The sequence below is a fragment of the Mycteria americana genome, chromosome 1, assembly GCF_035582795.1.
Source record: "Mycteria americana isolate JAX WOST 10 ecotype Jacksonville Zoo and Gardens chromosome 1, USCA_MyAme_1.0, whole genome shotgun sequence".
Classification (NCBI taxonomy): Eukaryota; Metazoa; Chordata; class Aves; order Ciconiiformes; family Ciconiidae; genus Mycteria; species Mycteria americana.
In genome coordinates, this window is record NC_134365.1 from 150,317,950 (window position 1) to 150,337,944 (window position 19,995).

The window sequence follows — 19,995 nt, forward strand, 5'->3', positions numbered from 1 at the left end:
GAAACTAGAAAATTTATTATTGCAACTACACAGAATGGTTTGGATTAAATCTGACCATGATAAAACTTTTCCTATAGACCAGTGCAAGCTCTCCTTGAGCCATGAATGAAAACACTGCGTCCCCAATTTCCTTCTCTGCCTGCCTAATTTTTCACATGGCATCTGGGAAGCCACACAACATCCAGTGTAAGCACTGAATGAACCCACCAGTCTAAGCCAACCAAATACTCTGAGGTGACCTGAAGACAGCTCGTGGGACAATGGGAAAACTACAGATGATTATGTGCCGCCTTTGAAAATACAGACAGGATGCTCACTCCAGGGCACTCTCCTCTTTCAAAAAAAAAGGCGAACAGAACCCCCCACATTCTTCACATTTGCTCAGTGCTTGCTGTGTGCAGCAGGGGGAACACAGCCATCCTCCCTCCCCTTTAAGATTAATCATTGTTTTCAAAATCATCCATTTACTTCCTGACTGAAAAGGCAGAAGCTCCACAAAGCAATAAAACAAGCAAATAAAACATACTGGAAAAGACTGAAAACTCTTGCTTTAAAAAGCCACTGTAAGCAAAAGGGTGTATCATTAGCATTTATGCAGCAGAGATTTTTCTGAACCCTGCCAAGATTCAGGTGTGTGATGTTCTTTGCTTTACGTTTTCAGAGGAAGACAGTAATGAGGCAGTGGTGGTCTCCTTTCTCTCTTCCAGCCATGGGATCTGGATGGGAAAACTCCCATTGGCTTCAGAAGGCCAAGCTTTCATCTCAAGACTCTCTGTTTTAGAGGAAAACAGAAAGAAGGGAGTAAAGGGAGTGGAGAAGACCCCCTTACAGTTATATAGAAAATACAAAAGATGTAGCAGCAGCATCAGTTACTCTGGAAAATTGGGGGTATTTTTGTTTTTAAGCCTTCAAATAAGATTAAGTCACTCAAACAAAAAATGTAAGGGAAACTCCCCTAGTTCAGAATCTTTTTTCTAGGGTTTCCTATTAAAAAACCTGAATCCAAGCAAAAATGCCTGGTAAATGAGTGCAGTGATTGCCATATGCTACCTTTCAGAGGACTACAGTGGAAGCATTCCTAAGTCAGACAGTAGAAGCAGTCCTGTCTTGCTTGAAACTTGTCCCCTCAAATTTCAAGGACACTACCTTGTAACTACATAAAATACATTACAGCTAGCTTTCTGATATGCATTTATTACAATACTAACGGAGCTGAATATATATCAATAAAATATATTGAAGGGAAGTGGGAAGGGAAAAACTGAAAAGTCTTGCCTCCGAAACATTGCTTTGCAAACTTGGAATAAAATGGCTCAACCACTACAGCCTGATCTTCTCTCTGCATATGCAGCTATTGTCACAAGGATGATAACCTGCTATGAAAAGAAATACGAAGCGTTAATTCACAGATGGCGAGTGGCTTAAAAAAAGGGTGCTCCTTCGCTTCACAGGAATCATATCGATGTCCTAAAGAAGAGGAAACTATTAACAAGGCTTCAAAAGTGGGAAGCATCACATACATCTGAAAAAAAAAGAAGGTTGGAGATACACTCATGTGTCTCCTGGGGTCAATGAAATGGTTTCTACATTTGGGCATCGTCTTGACCAGAAGAATTACTTTCCGGAAGGCACAGAAAATTTTCCTTTTACCCAGTGGATCTCTTCTATGCTTCCAGTGGATCCAACACCTCGTGTAAATACCTTGTAGAGAGATGTGTTTCCAGCTTCCCTTTAGGGAGGGAGATCTTCCCTTGGACCTGCACCCAGCCTGATTCAGCCAGCCTGTGTGTGTGAGGTTTCCTTCCCTGCCAGGAGCATGGTGACAAGGACCACCAAATGGAACAGGGCTCCTGACACCCACAAGTCTCCTACAGCACAGACAGCTTGTGGGGCAGCTCTCCACCCAGCTGCCTCTAGGTCCATGAACGTGAGAGAATTTATGTGCAAGTTTTGCCCCTGGAAAGTCCAACTTCCCTAACAGAAGGTCCATTCTTTCTGATGGCTGCTATTTGGATGGGAAGTAAATAAAAGCCTAATTTCAGATTATCTGTAGACTATCACTAGCCCAGAGAAGTCAGCAGATTGTCTTCTATATGGATGTGATGTGAAGGTCACACAGAGGCACCTCGTATTGAAAGGTCCCAGATAACCACAAGAATAATTGCAGCAAACCAATCTAATGCCTGTACCACAGCACATGCTGGCAACTGGTCGGTGTTGTTCATTCCTTCTGGATACACTGGGGACAACCTGAGGTGAGAAGATTTTGTGTTGAGCTGATCTCATCCAGAAGAGTTCACCTACATCCTTTTGGGAACAAGATGAGATCTGAGGTAACTTGTTATGAGCTTTAGATGTAACAGTTTGTCCTACTATTTGCTGTGAAATATTGCTGGCCTTATTAATGATTCACATAGAGAAAACATGATCACAAAATGAGTAAGTAGGAAAAGCATTCTGTGCAAACATTTCTAACTTAGAGTGCTCTGATACTCTTCCGCAATGCAAGATGTATCCATGCATTTGAAGACTGCAAGATTCGACACTTCTAAAAATAAACCTGATGGTTGCATGGAAGGTCATCAGAATTTTTTTCTTCATTAAAAATACTGATATGGTTAATGAGGCAAGGTATTCTGTCCAGGAAATATCTGGAATGAAACTCCCACTTTTTACCCCCTGTAAAAGACATTTTAAGTAAAAGATACTGGATTTCCTGTAATCCTTCATAAAGGGTTGCTATGGATACTTTGAACAGGATAAGGGGCAACCCGAAGAGTCAGGATTTTTCAGAAAATCTGATGTTACAGGAGTAGTGATACATGTCAAGGTGAGAGAGGACATAAGATTTAAGAGATTTCCAGTTTGCCTTTGATTTTCAGATATGGCCTTCTGAATGGCAAATCCTTTGGCTTTAGCTCATGTTTCTCAAGCTGTGCAGAGGAATACTGAATTTAATCAGAGCTTGCAGTGAATATCTCCTGTAACTTCATTCCCCTCTGGAAACACCTAAAACTTGAACATGATCTTTAAAGACAGTAAGAGTGGGTTTCAGCTTTGCCTTCACAGAAAGGTTTCCTCTTTTGCAGTCAGCCTCTCTCCACGGTAAGATCAAAAAGTCCAAGCCACAGCTCTGCACCCCCACACTGAAGGTCCACAAATGCTTGGATGAGTTCAGACAGAGCAATGGTCCATTGACAGCGTACACATGACATTCAGAGTACGCCACTGCTGAAGTTTTGATCTCCAATACTGTCAGAATGACCGGCCATCCCAAGCAGCTGTGACCGTCACACCAACAGAGCTGTGGGTGAGTTATACTGCTGTCCTGGGCTTTGCCTTTCTCCATGTTTCCTTGACAAAGGCAGCTGTAGGATGTATTTCTGCAGCACCTTCTTTACACGCTTGTCCAAAATAGGGACATAATGTTTAAAGAGAAGAAGCATGGATGGAGCCATTATTCTGACCTCCCCTTAGGATACCCACTCAGTATCCTCTCTGCTTCTAGAGACAGCAGTAATTTTTCATCCACTCCTATTAAAGTTGATAGAATTATACTGTGGTTGCATAGAGGTGCCTTCAGACATCATAACTCAGAAACTACTGGTGTGTCCATGATACATGAAGTCTGTGCCATGACAGTCAGTACGTTGGCACATAGGTAATACAAAAGTGCACAAAATATTCCAACTATACCACTTTTATAAGTGATTTGAGCTTCAGTATTACCAACTTTAGGTACCACAGACAAAACGGTATCAGGGACCCAGCAAAAAGGTCCTTTTTGTGAGGGGTCTATTTGATTGGATCTACCAGATGTAGATCCAATTATTAAGTCCTCATTGCAGCAGAGCCCTCACGAAATGCCAAGACACAGCTGACTTAAGCATTTCAGGCTTTTTTCCACGGATTAGCCCTTGCTTGGTCTCACAGTAGACTTTTTCAAGTAGAGCCTTGAGGAGTTCAAGACATTTCCCATGGTTTCTAAACGCCCTTGTAATGAATCTGAAATTTGGGCAGCTGGAGGTCAGCTTCAAGGCAGACAGAGCTGTCTTCTGTCAAGGGACATGGTTTGAAAGTGGTAGATCTTTCTTTTTTATTAGGGACTAGAAACAAACAACAATCTGGAAGAACAGCAAGCTAAAAGCTGACCCTGGAGCACGGGCAGAAACACAGAAGCATGGAAGTCAGGTGCAGAGGCCAAGTGCCAGGTCCCAAATAGGACTCCTGGGAAGAGGCACTAAAGCACCCAAAGCATCAAGGACAAGTGACGCAGCATGGAGGGAAAGGTTTCACCACATGGTGGTTGTAACAGTAACTTGGACGTTACCAGAAGGGCACAGTAGATGATGCACGATGATGCTTTGATGCACGCAGGCAAAGTCACTGGGTTAGCTGGGGGAGAGGAGCAGCCCCTGTGGGATACCTCTCTCTGGTCCTGTTCACAAGGGCTTGGTTTTCAGGCTTCTGCAAAGTGCAGAACATCCTGGTTGACCCTTCTAACAGGGAGTGGGGAGAGACGGTTGAGCCTCATCACAGCACTGTTACCACCAGGAATAAAGCAGGGAGTTGAGACTCATAAGTTACTTCTGCCTTTGCTGAGGGCAAAACATGTCTAGCAGACAAATTTTGTTGGTAATGCTTATAGGAAAAAAAAAAAAAACTCAAACACCGAGATATTTCATTGCATTAACCTTGGCCAGAGCACAATGTTTACTGTATTGCTTGACCTTCACACACAATTCTAACACAATTGTTTTCTTCTAAGCCTTGCAAAAACAGGGCACCGTCACCTTCGCCTCCTAGTTTTAATTCCACCTCAAATATTGTTAGGATATTTCTAGTTTATTTCATTCTCATGTGCTGCTGAACATTATAAGAAGCTTATATATATATATATATATATGTATTAAAAAATATATATAAAATCCAATTCTCAGTGAACCGTAAATGTTCTCTGCAAATTTTGTGAGGCTAGTACTTGTGGGAGGGTGCCGAAACCTGGACAACGCCTTCTGCAGGCTGTGTTTTTGTACTGTGGAATAAATAAATAAATAAATAAATCGCCACCCAGCTGGGAAGCATCTACCTTGTACGGTTCACTGAAGAGGGAGTAACTTGTGTTAAACACGCCATCCTCCTGCTGGGCCTCCTGATTTCTCCTTTCCCATTCTTTCCTTCGCAGCACGTTTCTATCTGGCTCGTAGACACTGCAGGAAAAAGAGGAATAGCTTTTTAAGAGTTAAAAGTTAGCAGGCAACATATAAACCAGTGTGAATTTAAAAGTGAAGAACTCTGGTTTGCAGACAGATGGCAAAAATAAGCAAGAACATGAATCAGATGAATGCCAGTCCAAGCAGGCTGGGGAGGCTCAGGTCTCTGGGAATGCTGTTGCTTTCTTCACACAGAGAATAGATAATTAAATTCTTACAGAAGAATAAAAAAGAAATCACAGGGCAGGATCTAGTCTGTGCAGAACTTCTCTGCTTGAAATGTGACAAAGGAAATATCTAAGCAACTTTGACAAAGACTGAAAGTACTCTTAAGGCAGATGGTAATTACAGCTATGAGTAAATAGAAATTATGAACATATTTCCACTTATGACATATCCTCTGAGTGTTGTATGAGAATGCTCCTTTTTTCACATGGATGTGTTTCTGTAGTGATTCTTTCATTAACTAGCTCCCTAAAGAGCTGTTAAAACTACATGCTGTAGTGGTTTCCACAGTTAGGCTGCTTCTTCTGATCTCTGTTAATCAGCCAAGTCGTGAAACTACTACTGAAACAATCCCTCTTTCTGATGGATTTGACACTATCACAACTTCAGAGCATGAATAAATGAATACTGGCACGATAGTGAATGTATGGCTGGTAGAGTGTGGCTGGAGAGAGAGTAAAATCACTGCATTACACAACAGTATTAATTTTTAGAAATGAACTAGTCTGGCTCCAATATAGACATCCAGAATAAAAATGAACTTTTTTTTCCAGAATTCTAGTTTAATGCATGACAACATAAACCAGAGAATCCTTTCCCTGAATTTCCACAGAACACCACAGGTTTGCACATTTCAGTCTGTTACGTTTTATTCTCCTCACAAAGGAAACCAATGTGACTAATAAGGTTTACGTGTTATTTCAGGACAATGTGACGAGTATGCTGATTGCCTATTTTGCTTAGCTCAGCTAATGCCTTTCTTCTGGCACTGTAAATCTGTAAAGCAGAAATATATATTAATGTCATGTAAGTGCACCATGTGTTAATAAGAAAAAAGTTGTCTTGCTAACCAGCTTCCCAGTTAACAAAACATATGTTGCATCGGCTACCCACGTGATGCTACCTAGTATGCCTCAGGCAAGGCAGTCAAAAGGCCAACAGCTATCTGATTCCAATTCAAGACTTGAGAGAGCTTAAAATACATAGGGTATGTTAGACGCTATTAGTATTTTAAAACAATGCCTTAGCAGCCACCAAACGAACACAAAATCTTATGTTTACTTGTTAATGCTGCTAACTCAAACTGGACTGCGGAGTACCCTTCTGATGGGTCTGAGGGCATCTGAGGGCAGATGCCAAACACCGAGCAGGGCTCTCAAACACGGGGGTTTAGCGTGAAACGCGCCGTTTCAGTACAGCAGGTTGGAGGCAGCTTCCAACCACCAGTTTGTTACTTACAGGAGGTTGAGGTTTTTGGGGTTTTATTCCGTATTTTTCATGAGCAATGCATGTTATTCATGCCAACACCCTCTCTTTGAAAAGCAGTGTAATGAGGAGGCAATCGTAGGGGTGGCGTTTTGGGCATGGAAAATGCCTTCCTCTAAGGAAGAAGGGGATAGCCAGCATCCCTGTGAGCGGAGATCATCTGCTGCACACGCTGCCAAGGCCAGAGGCAGAGTGGTTGTCATTTACTGCTACATGAGCAATGGTCCTCAGTTACTACATCATGCTCTCTGAGCGTACTCCCATCAGGAACAAAAACCTCTGTGTCTAAAGTAGACTTTCTGCCACCCTCAATAGTCTTTGCTGGGTTGGGTTTTCCTGGGATCTGCAACTTCGTCCTCAGCAATGTTTCCCCATCCAGAACCTCTTGACTCTTTGAGATGCTCTGCATTTGGACTGCAGCCTGCAGTCAAATAGAGATGGGCAGCTCCCCTGAGATTAATTATAATACTGATCTCTACCCGGTTTCTAGGAAGTAAACAAGTGCAACGTTCTTCACTAGGCCTCATACAAATTTAAAAATGCACTGGTGTGATACTCCTAAAGTGGAAGGGCATTTTTATCCCTTTATTTGATGGAGACATATTTGATGAAGACATACAAGTCATCAGACCTCTGAACCCCCTTTCCGAATGAGAAGTTCACTGTTGGCAATGCAATGCACAACCTACAATAATTCAGAATGATTACGCAAATGGCAAAACCGTGTGACGATGTCTAATAAGCCATCTATAAGCAGTAAGTTAGGAAGAGCTACAAGTTGAGAGTTGTATTCTTTTGGTAATGTGAGGCTGTCCCTTATTTGCATGAACATTGCAACAATCACATTTCCTTGAACGTATGTCACCAAATGTATTTATTTATTTTGGTTTGAGGAGAATACTGCCAACTGCTATAATTGTCTTTATTGCAAACACTTCAGTTAATGGAAAAAGATTATTTTCAATAGTTTTCTTCCTTCTTTCTTTTTTTAAAATTTGTAATTTAAAACAATCCCAAATGTGGATGCACCTTTTTAATCATTTACAGTGCATGTCTTTTCCATAGCTAAGCCATGAAGAACAAGTTCATGAAAATCTCAAGATTTTTTCCTCACTGGGGCATGTGTGCGTATGTGGGTGATGTATGTGTATATACGTGTTACATGCACGCTCACACATCAGTTTATTGATGAAGAGTTTTGCTAGTATGGGCCAAAATGTTGAAGTAGATTTGCAAGACTGGGAAACGAAAGAACATGTAACCATCCATCTCTCAAAAGTCAGTGTCATTTATATTTGTTTCATACAGGTCAAACTCCAAAAGGATGAATTTAAATAGTTTTAAAATGGTATATTGTTATTTTTAAAATGCTGCATCTGTTTCAAATTCATGCTTAAAGGACATGAACTGAAGCATGAGTAACAAGTCAAACACTTGCTAAAGTTATATATGAATAAATGTTGTATTATAAAAATGACACTATCTCAAATTTAGCACACCGCTTTAAAACCACACTTTGATTTACCTCAGCCCTAAGATCTGCCAAGAGACATAGTGGACTTACCAATGAATTATGTCTAAATACCAGTGTCTCGGGCTCAAAGCACTTTCAGCACACCATCACCACCACACGGTCACAGCAGCCCTACCTTCTCTGCTTCTTCTAGGATACTTCGAATAATTTCACTCCCAGCTATTTTGCAGATCAGCATTCCAACGGATCGGAGTAGGTATGTTTAATCCATTTCGGTCTGCTGTGATAACTTTTGGAAGATTACCTTGATGGCTACCCACTCTTTGGCCGTGCGCTAGGTGCGCATGTCTCCCCATGAGAGCAGCCTGAAGAGGAGAGCCCAGGTGCGCTGGTGCCTGACGGGAGGGCGGCGGCAGCACCGGCCTCCCCACGGTACTGACAGAAACGCTCATAGCTTTCTTCACGCTACTCCTGATAGCAGAAGGAACCGCTTCCTTTAGTCCTTAATTAGAAACAGACAGAGACGGCTCAGGGGACAGCCTAGGAGCAGAGCAATAACCTTCCCTGAAAAACCTGGGACTGGATTTAATCTCCTACAAAGTCCAAAGAGTTATGTAGTCTCAGGCTAGGCTGAAAGCAATCATATAAAAAGCCTAAAGTTTTAAGTGTTGAAGAGTCTCCTTTTCTTTCTTTCCTGTTTTTTTTTTAAATACACTATTTCTGACTCAATTTACCTCCCTCAGACATCACTACTTGGAACGACTCAAATAAAAAGGTCTACTCTCCATGATGAACTGGGTGGAGACAATGCACCAATATATTTTCCTCTCCTTCAGTTTTAGGGAACGGCCAAGTTTTAAATTCAGAGGAAGATATCCTTTTCCACAAACTAAAGCACTGCGCCTTCACTGAGGAATTCCACACCTTCGCAGACGTACGGTGTGCATTAACGATCCTGCTTGACCTTTTCAGAAACCACAAAATTGCTGCATCACCAAGGGGACATTCAGGAAGGATACCGTTATTTTGCTACGAGATCACCATCCTCTTAACAGCTGGCATCTTTGAGGCTGTAAAAGACACGGGGAGGTAAATTGAGGGCAAGATTGCTGGTGCTCCCCTTGCCCCACACCAGTTTATCTTCTGGCAAAGGAAGGGGACAGTGACTCAGGCTGCCCCACCGGCACGACAGAGGAAGGTGTTACCGCACGTATACACACACCTGGTGACAATTACTGAACTCGTTATAGTTTACAGTAACCTGCAATCTCGCCTTTGCCTTTCCAGACCTTCCAATATAATTTTCCAGTCCAAAGATTTAGTTCATTATTCCCTGCGTCGTGTGTTTGCAACACCCCCTCACACACACCCCTTCCTCCTACCTCCCCACGCACATACATATTGTGATACAGGATTAGCAGGAGTACCTTGTTTATTTGTAGTTAATGTTTTTGACCCAGGAGGCTGATCCCCTTCACCCCAGCAGCTACGCGTGGCACTTGGAACAAAACTTTCAGAACCTGAAGTCTAGACATATTGATAACAAAAGCAGAGCTGACGCCTCACGCTAACATGCGATGATTTCTTAAATTGGCAAAAACAGAGTTTTTGGCAGGCCTTTGCTAGGGAAGACCTAGGTACCATTTGCAAGGGCTGAACTTCTTTCCCAGATTTTGTCGACTTCCCCATTTGTGCCCAAACGGACCCTTCTTCTTCCATAATCAGCTTAAGAGGCTCAATACAAAACGCCGGCAGACCGTAACACCCGCTCCCAGCATCATGGAAATGAAGCCATCCCCAGGCTGCCAGGTGGAGTCCCCGAATATCTCCTGGGAGCGTACAGAGCCGACCATGTTCCAAACAAACAAACAAAAAACCCCCCGAAAACACAACCCACGCCGTAAGTGACTAAAAGATACATGCGTTTCAAGAACAAAACTAGACCCGTGAACAAGTTTTCTGTGAGGACACATATATCTTTGAAATTAAATTTGAGCACACGGTCATTTCTGAATTATGAACAAAGTTGGAACTGCTTCAAAACCATGAAAAACAGGCAATATTTCAAGAAAATAAATTTTTAAATGGTTTACTGATTATTCTCAACATTTCCCCACAAATTGTAATCTGGCACACAAGTCAATATACTAAATTTCAGGCTGAAGCGAGGACATTTTCTTAAATATTTAATAGTCTAATTCTCCCGTGAATTACCACATTTATGCCAAAGTAGCTAAATAGAGTAACTCCAGGGAAAAACTTATACAACACAATAAAACAACAGTGGAACCCTGATGCAGGACAGTGATTATGAAACTGAATTCAGAATGGAAATTGGGTTCTGAATTTAAATGTGCCGTCATTCCTGTATCTCTGCAATATTTTAAAACACAAAAGGACTAACCAGCCTGAGACCCTGTAAAGGCAATAGCCCCAAACATTTTTAGGAAACAGTCTTAATTCTGACAATTTAATTACAACAATTCAGGTTATTTTGCTTGCTGAATTGCTGTGCTTAACATGGAAGTGCTATCATTTAATGCCTGTTTTCTGTCTCACTGTTCATGTCCATGGTTTTTGCTGGCCAATTTCTTGGTACAAGTTTCATTTTCAGCTAAGTATAAACAATGCCTGTTTGGGAACTAGTTGCTAATGGGTTATGGGGAGCTCTTAGATAGGGCAGCCTTACCTTTTGGAGCATTAAATGTTTTCCCTAACGACATTTGAACTATCGGTTCGCTTATAACAAAGGGGCTGCCTTTGATGAACAAGTGGCGTAATGAATAAAATACCTTCCTAGGTTGCAACTGACTTTTTTAGACTTTTTTATCTAGCTTAAACAGCAGAAGTTAATTTGAGGATTTTTACAGTATTTTTTCCCATTTACAAACAGGAATGCCGTGGGGTAAAGCAATTACTCTGATTTACTGTTTTCACTTTGATTGAACATAAAGATGTAGCAGGGTCTCAAAAAAGCAGTAACTTAACAAACTGTGCTCCTATCCACAGACAGATAAAGTACCTACTTTGCTATTTCAAAGAGTTTACCTCCAGGCAGCAGCACAGAGCAAACATCAATCAATGACATGTGTCTAAGATGAGATTGATGTTTACTCTCACAGCTTTTCATCTTACATCCAATAAATTATTTTTCCTTCACCAAAATGCCTGGTTAAATTTCATTTTTCACTTTGCAGTATCAGTTTTAAAACTTTAGCTTCCAGCAATTTTAAAGCTAGGATTCATTGACGCTTCAGCTTTTACAGCCTGTTTATGATTTGTATTAACCATGAAACACTTCCATCCAAACATGAATATGATCAGGGGGAGCTGAGCTGGGCCGGCTGCTTGCGCGGTGGCAGGTGTGGGCTGGAAGGTGCAAGATTGCTTTAATTATCTGCCTGGAAATTCCGAGTCCAAAACGGGGAGCTGTATTTGCAGGGGCAGATATATCGCATCCACCAAACGGATGCATATCATATCTGCAAAATCAGCATCTGAGCATTCGAGGCAGGTCTTCTGAAGGCTCACGCTGGGCAACTGGAAGGAAACCAAGGAAAGACTAATGGTGGGTGCAGTTGTTATCTTACAGGCGCTCACATCTGACATTCACAAAATGCGAGCGCTTTGCATGCGACCTGACCGAATTTTAAATACGTATTGAAATATTGAGAAAACCTAGGGTTGCAACTGAGACTGGGATCTAGGTTTTTGAGTCAGAGCAGTAAACATCACAACAGAGGAACATTAAAAAAAAATCCAATTTAGTTCAACATCTGCTTGTACAAGAGCACCTCTTCCAGCTCCGCTACAGACAAAACATGCACGTTTTCTTCCCTCGGTGAAGTTTTGCCCAATGAGAGAAATTGAGACATAATTCCAATTTTTTTTTTTCAGTTTCAGGAAAAATAACTTCATCACATTGCAAAAATCTACCAGTCCATACCTATAGTATACACGGGTATCCAAAAATTCACCATTCAGGATTAATGGGTAATTCTATATTCTATTTTCTTTTTGCTATGAAGTGCTGGTGCTCTCTTTTTATAACCCTAAAACTGCTGGCAAAAATACCTAAGATGGATGAAGATCTAATAACGCCACTGAGCCAAGCCAGAAACAGAACATTACTATTACTTTTAATTTTGTACTGCTCTAACAATATATTGTTTGAAAGTATATTCATAAGCTACAAATTCACCACTATTAATAATCTTACACCTGGAATGGGTGTTTCTTTTTCTCCACAATCCAAAACGATATTTAAAACCTCCAGAAATTAAATGGAGATCTTGGCTGTCAAGAAACATACACTGTAGATGAGAGAGGGAAAAGTATTCCTTTTGTATCCTCATACATATTTTCCAAGTGGAGAGAAAAAAACCACCAAGACTGAAGAGCACAAACCAGACAAAGCACAGTGAAGCCCTTTCATTTGATTTTGCTAATGTTACTTTTATGTTGTAATTCAAAAATACAACAGCTGAGGGGATCAATAAGGAACCTTTTTTTCTGCCTAACCTAACGCTGCTGAATTCCCTGGGCTGCTACACACAGCCTTACCTAACTTGGTGATGGCTGTATCTGATCCAGTTTCTTCTTACGTTGCTTCCCTGCCAGAGATGTCAGACACAACGCCCCACTTGTCTGTTTTTCTCCACAATGACTTCTGCTTTCCATGGCATCCTTATGCATGGGAAACTGTTCCAGTTATCATCTGCCAAGCTTGTGTGTTTTTTTTTCCTTGAAACTTCTTCTTTAGGCTCCTTACAGTCATAATTAGTCAAAAACGATAGGGGTTTTTTTGATCAGCCGTCCGGCTGATCTCTGTAGAGGATGTGCACACGTAGGCAATTTATTCATATAGTCTTGGTGCATTATCCTGAAGAGTTTACAGACTGAATGTTGCAATAAACTGAATTTACTCCTATCATTTCATGATTTCTAGGGATGTTCTGAACATTTTAAATATAATGAAAAAAATCTGGCCTTTTAAAAATCTATTTGACATTTTGCAGCAAGTGTTTAATACTTTATTCAAAATGTTTGTTGAGCTTCTTATTGATGTGTTTGCTGAAAACTGGATTTCAGTCAATAAAGATCTTCAGTGCTAGTTTCAGCAGTAAAAAAATGAAAACAAGTATCCTGAAAATTGTGAAAAATGATGTTTTGCCTCTATGATCTTTTTCTTGAAAAAAGGTCTTTTTCAGAAAAAAACACCTCCTTGCTCCCATTTTTCTCTAGCAACTTCTATAGCCTGTTCTTTCCATGGGGCTCTGAACAGTGATCCATCTACCCACAGCTAATTGCAGGACTGAGAAGTACACCGAGGTATACTTCACATAACACACAAAAATGGAAAGCTCTGTAACTGGTAGAAAAATGTTATCAAGCAATTCAGCCTGGTGCAACTTGACTTAAAGCAGCAAAAGCAAAGACGGTAATGAATCATTAAGGCCAGATCTAAGAGCACTTTGCCACTACAGAAATAACAGCAGTGTCTATTAGAAAACATTCCCGGCACAGTAGCAAAAGGAGCAAAACTTTACAGACTTCCATGGATGACAAAGACGAGGAGTTTTAATTTAAGCTGTTAAATGCTCTTGCTGCTGCTAAGAACCCCTATGAAACAGGAGGGAAAGACACACAGAGATTCAGTACCTAAATGTAAAGGCTGAGAAAACTCTTGCCTGCATTTATATTCTGTGCACTTGATTTTAGCTCAACATTCAAAAATATCTGATGTCCAAAGGGCACCAAAATACAGCACTGAAGTACAGGACACAGGATTGCAGCCTCATGTAGTACTGTACCTTCATGGAAAGCCAAAGTACAGTATTTCATTATGAATGTGTCAGCTGTTAGTAACCGTCAAATCTATGACTCATGAAAACGTCTATACATGTTTTATTAACAAAGCAACATTTCCAATTTGCTCTTACTATAATGGATAATGACTGAAGGTTCATCAGGGTTAATCAAGAAAATGATGTAAATTTTATATTGTATTATGTTTCACTTGGCTTAAAATGGAACTTGGGCGACAATCTTTTTTATGTGTTTAATCATGATTTATAGCATTATGGAAACCACACAACAGCCCCAGTGCGAAAAAAAATTATGAACAAGGCAGTGCATAAGTCATCAGATTTTATGTATTCACAGAAAATCACTTCTTGCGATCTTCAGTGGACAGTCACTGAGTTTAGTTTCTGTAGAAATAGAATCGATATGTTTTGAGATGCCTGGCTTTAATTTATCTTTCTTTCATATTTTATAGATAGATGGAGACCTTATTATAGCATTTTCTATATTACAGAGGAACCATTGCTACATACAGGTAAGGCTGAACTGCGTTTTAAACAGATGTATGTTAGCATGTCTACATGACAAACATAAATTTGGATTATGTTAATAACTGCATATGGAGATAAAGCAACAACCAAAGCAGTGAAACCCTATGCCAACTGTACAGATACAAAAAAAATCAGCCACTGTAAATGCCCAAAGAATAAATTCACTAAAATCTGTGCTTTTGCTTATATGAAAACCTGAAATGTAGCTCACTATACGAAGAAATTATGATTGTTTTTAGCAATAGTTTGTTTGTATCAGAGTCTGTAAGCATAAAATCTTACTATGGGGAATGATGAAGTTCCATCTTCATTCTGCTCAATCTGAACAATAGAAAATGGGATGATATATATATATATTTACATATAAAATTATATACATATAAACCTAAACCTAAATCTAAATCTATCTATCTACCTAGCGCCTACATAGACAGCTTGCTTTCACAGAACAAAAAGGACCCCTGTAAGAAAGTCTGGGTTCAAGAACCTAAGAAAGTTGTGATTTATATATAACTTTAAGCTACAAAGAGTGAAAAAATGCTTACATAGAGGATGTTTCACTCTCCTTTCACAAGAAACTAGTACTAGCCAAACATATTGCATTGTACCATACAGGTAGCTAGCTTCTCTAAAAGACATTGTATACATTTAAATGCCAGCAAAATGCAAATTTCTTCCCAGTTCTTCCTTCTGAAAATGGAGAATGTAAACTGGACCTGAGGTTTATGCTTGACTAGTTAATATTATCACCACATATCCTTGGGACCTGCACGAGAAAAGTGCACAACACACAGAAACCATATGACTTTTAGTTTCTTTTTCATTATATCCTGCATGCCCTGTGAGGCTCTGTCATATTTTGACACGTAGCCCCAAGAGATACGCAATTAAAATTAGGAAGAGAAGTTAGCCAAAGCCAGCATACCCATGCGTAAAAGAGCAATTTATGTTCATACATGAATAAAAATGCATACAAGTTAAAATGTTGAAAAAGTTAAAACTTTTATGCCCTGTGACTGATGTAATTCATGTAAGCTTCTTACATGTGCTAGTCCCAATTCATTCTGCCTACGAAGACGACTGTATCATAACTCATGCTGCCCACCTTCAGAGCTGCACAGAGAAGCACCCATGCGCTCCCTTCCTTAAGTGACATGCAATGGGAAGGGAGCTATTTTACCTTTCATTATGGAAAAAAAAAAACATTTGAAACAAACTTATCTTTTTTTTGGTTTCTGCCTCTCTTGACACTCTGCTTCTGCTTAAGAAGAGTGGCAGTGACACGATCATGCCACAAATCCAAAAAAAACCGTAACATGTCAGGAATACAAAACCCGAAACATAATAAAGTGCAAAATAAGCTCCTGTATTTTAACTCCCTGAAACAGCATGATTGTTCGAGTCCCTCACTTTCAGGTAGATTAAAATTTCTTTAAATATTTCTGAAGAAAATGACATAAAAATAACAAAGGATTACCCAGAAGCTTTAATGGTTGCAATGGATGCAGAAGCCATTCCAGAGATGCCCGTGCAGGGACGGGGCCAGAGAGGCAGGTGCTGCCTCTTGGAGGGGATCAGCCCGCTTCCAGTCCAAAGCGGGGAGGCGAGCGACCTGATGAAGCCGGATACATCGCTCCCTCACTCTCTAACAGCTGCCTTGCCCCGCAAAAAATACTTCTGCTCAGCAAATTTTAGCGTTAGCAACAACAACAAAAGCTTATAAGAGAGAAATGTTTTATTTTTACTGTATACTTTATTTGAAGTCTGAGTTCATAAATGCATATTCGTGTCACAGTAAATTATAAGGATATCATTTACCCATATAGTGTAACGTGTAAAATTATTCAGTGTTTCATTTTGAAAGTGGTAAGAGGTATCTAAATTCTATATATTTTTGTAAAAGCATGAGGAGGGATCTAAATTGTATGTATTATTCTAAAAGCACGAGTTTGAGAGACGTCTACAACGTTTCTATTTGAATCTTCCATAGCAAAGTTCCCCTTTTATTATGCTAATAAGCTTAGAAATCTCTGGCTCATTTTTCCTGCAAATTTTTTAAATGTTTCAAAATATTGGACTTCAGTTTGACCTTCTCTCATTCCAGTATTCAAGAACATCAAATTTGTGTGTCCTCCCAGAAAGCCCACTGAAGCAGGTTTCATGGGAACAGCTTAGGAGGACTAAAATCCTTCTCTGACAGGTTGTGCATAAAAAAATGCCAGAATTTCATTTTCTCCTGTTTCACTAGGGTAATAGAATATAACCAAAAGGAGTCAAAACACAGATTTTAAAAAAGGGGGGGGGGGGGGGACGGGGGGACGGGACACAAGCCTGAAGGAAATTCCCCTGATTTTCCAGTTCAGAAAAGCCAACAAAATGGTGATGCTTAAGCAGAGACCTTCTGCAATGGAAAAAAAATCCACACAGGAGGAACCCATCCTGCATCTTTGTATTGGCAGATTATCAACCTATGATCCCACAGTCCTCTGGGGATGGGACAGGATTGGAATGGATGGGATTTTGAAGACAAGGCAAGCTCTGCCCTGACCACTATTCATGAAGTTCACCGAAACTCATGTTCACATTGCTAAAAATCCAGCACTCATAAGAATGCTAATCATGCAGTTTGGATTTAGCTGCTCACATGCTCTCATGCTCTCTAGTCTTAAAAGTGATGGCAATCAAAACCCCCGCAGTAGATACCCAAATTCTTGTTAAGAAGTAACATTTGAACCTCTTGGAAGGTGTTTAACGTTTTAAAGGCACAGGATGACTCTGGTAGATCTAATAGCACATTTTTTTCCCACAGAAAGCCAGCACATCTCTGCACGTTGGAGAGGTGGTGTTGCTGGAGTGGGCTGTAACGCAAGTGAAGGGTGGAGTTACTCCATCAGTGTTACTTGCTGGCAGAAACCTGAAATAGCACTGAACAGAAAGGTGAAAGAGCTGCTTGCTGTCCCCTCGCAAGCCTGCTGCATGGGCCCACTGGGGGGAAAAAATGACATGGATGAGGGTGGGAGAGAGCACAAAACTAGACCACTGAGGGTGAACTTGATTTTTATTTGAATCCAAACAAAGCACGGTATAATTCACACTTGGTAACTGGAATATCCCAGTGCAAAAAATAAACAGAAGCTGTTATTAGCAAGAGAATATTTTGTTGCTAGCACGCCGTGTTAAGCAGAAAACTGCTACTACATTTAGCCTTCCTTAAAACTTTCCTAAGCAGGAATCCTGATACAGCTTCTCAGTAACATCCGAAACGGCAGAGAATTATTTCCTTCTAGGTAACGGAAAGCAAAAGACTTATGTAAAGATATTCCATTTGGGTCTTTTAATACAAGTAAAAGAAAATAAGATCAGTGAATTTGTTAAATTTTAAATTTGGGACTGTTTCTTGGAAAACTGTGAAATAATCGTAATACCCATGTTTTATTTTGCTGTGAACCAAAATAGTATCTTAGTAACTCAATGACAAAAGTTTTCAAAGATTTCTGAGTTTTTAGGTAATCCTAAAGAATATTTTGCTGTTCCTGATGTGGGAATACCTAGCCTACCTAATTTGATACTAATGCCATACCATGGGAAAGGAAAAGAAAACTTTATTAGAATCTCAGGAAAGAAACCATGAAAGGGATAATGCACTAAATTAAAAGGAATTGACTAGTTGTGTAGACGTAAGTATCAAGCTGAAGATAATATTATTTAAACTTATCTATTTCACATTAATCTGTTGTCTAACAATTTAAAAGCCTAGGTTTACCATCGTATGACATAGCTCATTCTATATACACAAAACAGAAAAAACATACTGCTCTGTGTATCTCCCCGGGGCCAAATTAAACAAAACAGATATTCCAGAACTTCATCTCCCTTAATGAATCTCCTTTGCCCAAATGCTTGCCAAAATGTATAACCCTCAAACATTAGCTGATTCTGGGAAAGCACTTTATAGAGTTAACAGCCTCCTGCTTCCAATGTGGGAACCATCGTACTGCATAGCCTATTTGATGTCCGTTGTCACGAAAGCTTGCAAGGAGGAGCAATCTCTCTGCGACGTAGCTTCAAAGCCACGCAGAACTTACAGCTAAAATACAACAGCCATGTAAAAACTGGATCGGTCTTTGGGAGGAAGTCTAAGGCAGTAGGTTCCCTGAACCTGATATGACCCAGAAAGTATCCTGCTGCAGAAGAACCAGCTGAATGATTCATGGTCCCGTTTGGGTCTCATTTTAGCAACCCAAGCACACAAAACGTCTATCCTCCAGGTCTTCCTTCCACTCTCCTCCTGTTGCCCATGTATTTTTGATAACAAAATTCATCCCAAACTGACCTGCAGTTGGGCACTGAGAAAATGCACACACTGGCCTGGGGACCTCTGCTGCAGGAAAGAGGTGCTGTAGCCCAGAAGAGACGAGACAGATGGATAAAGGAGTGAGGTATGAAAAAGGACAAATTGGGTTTGTCTGGTTTAGAAAAGAGAAGACTGGGAGACACATGATAATGATCTTCCCACCTATAAAAACTTGTTGCAGAGCAGACAATGATGAATTGTGTTCTCTGTCTGCTAGGTCATGCGACTTACTTTGCCGCAGAGGAGATCTAGATATGATTTTAGAAATGCTATCTAACTTAAAAAGGAAGGGCTGGAAGAGGATGGCTATCTACTCCACAGCCTCCTTCATGGCTTCTTTATTTCAGAGCAGGTTGGTCAGTCCTCCCCCCGACCCTGTCCCCACCAGCAGACAGTCCCTTCTCAGCCAGGTTTAATACACAAAACAAACAAGAATAGGAAATCTTCATCCATTGAACAACACAACTCCCTGCCCTCCTTCGGGATGAGCAACAGTGCCTCCTTACATTACTGTATGGGAGGCCGCTCCTCCGTAAGCACTTGCCTGTTAGCACTTACCAAAGTAGGACTAGTTCTCCCCAACAATGAAGACACTTTTCTGGGAAGAACATACATCAAACACAGATTACGTCTGGGCTAGGGACCTATGGAAGTCCCTATGCAGCTGCTCCACAACCTTGAGGGACTCGTATGTGCTATCAAGGTTAGATTCTTACCTGTCAGGCTGGCCTAGGCGTGCATCTCCTGCCTTAGAGCCGAGGGATGGAATAAGGGCTCTATGCAGCCCAGCATTTGGAACAAAGTTTTTGGTTGTGATCTTTTTAATATATGGGCTAAAGGACAAAGAAATTTTCCTTTCTTCCGTCACTGAATTCAGAAACTGATTTGTAAGATGTGAGAGCAGGAACATGTTTTCCGCCATCTCCAAATGAATCCTGCTTACCTGCTACAGAGACACGCAGGGCATGCAAAGGGAGACATGCAAAAACCAAACAGAGCTTTACTAAAATATCTTGCATCGGCGATCAAGAACTTAAAACAATCTCTGACACTAAAAATTCCAGAAGGGGTGCTACTCATGGCAGCTTGTATTTGCTATTAGAAATT

The 19,995-nt window shown here is 40.6% G+C and overlaps 1 protein-coding gene across 1 annotated transcript in view; it reads right to left on the bottom strand.

Moving 5' to 3' along the window:
- AFF3 (ALF transcription elongation factor 3) overlaps positions 1 to 5,909 on the bottom strand; it is a 278,863-nt gene extending 272,954 nt beyond the window's left edge. The window contains exons 1-2 of the mRNA XM_075495743.1: positions 5,905 to 5,909; positions 5,090 to 5,210 (exon numbers count right to left, since the gene is read on the bottom strand). Coding sequence (XP_075351858.1) covers positions 5,090 to 5,210; positions 5,905 to 5,909 — 126 coding nt within the window. The remainder of the gene's footprint in view (positions 1 to 5,089; positions 5,211 to 5,904) is intronic.
- Positions 5,910 to 19,995: the final 14,086 nt, after the last annotated feature.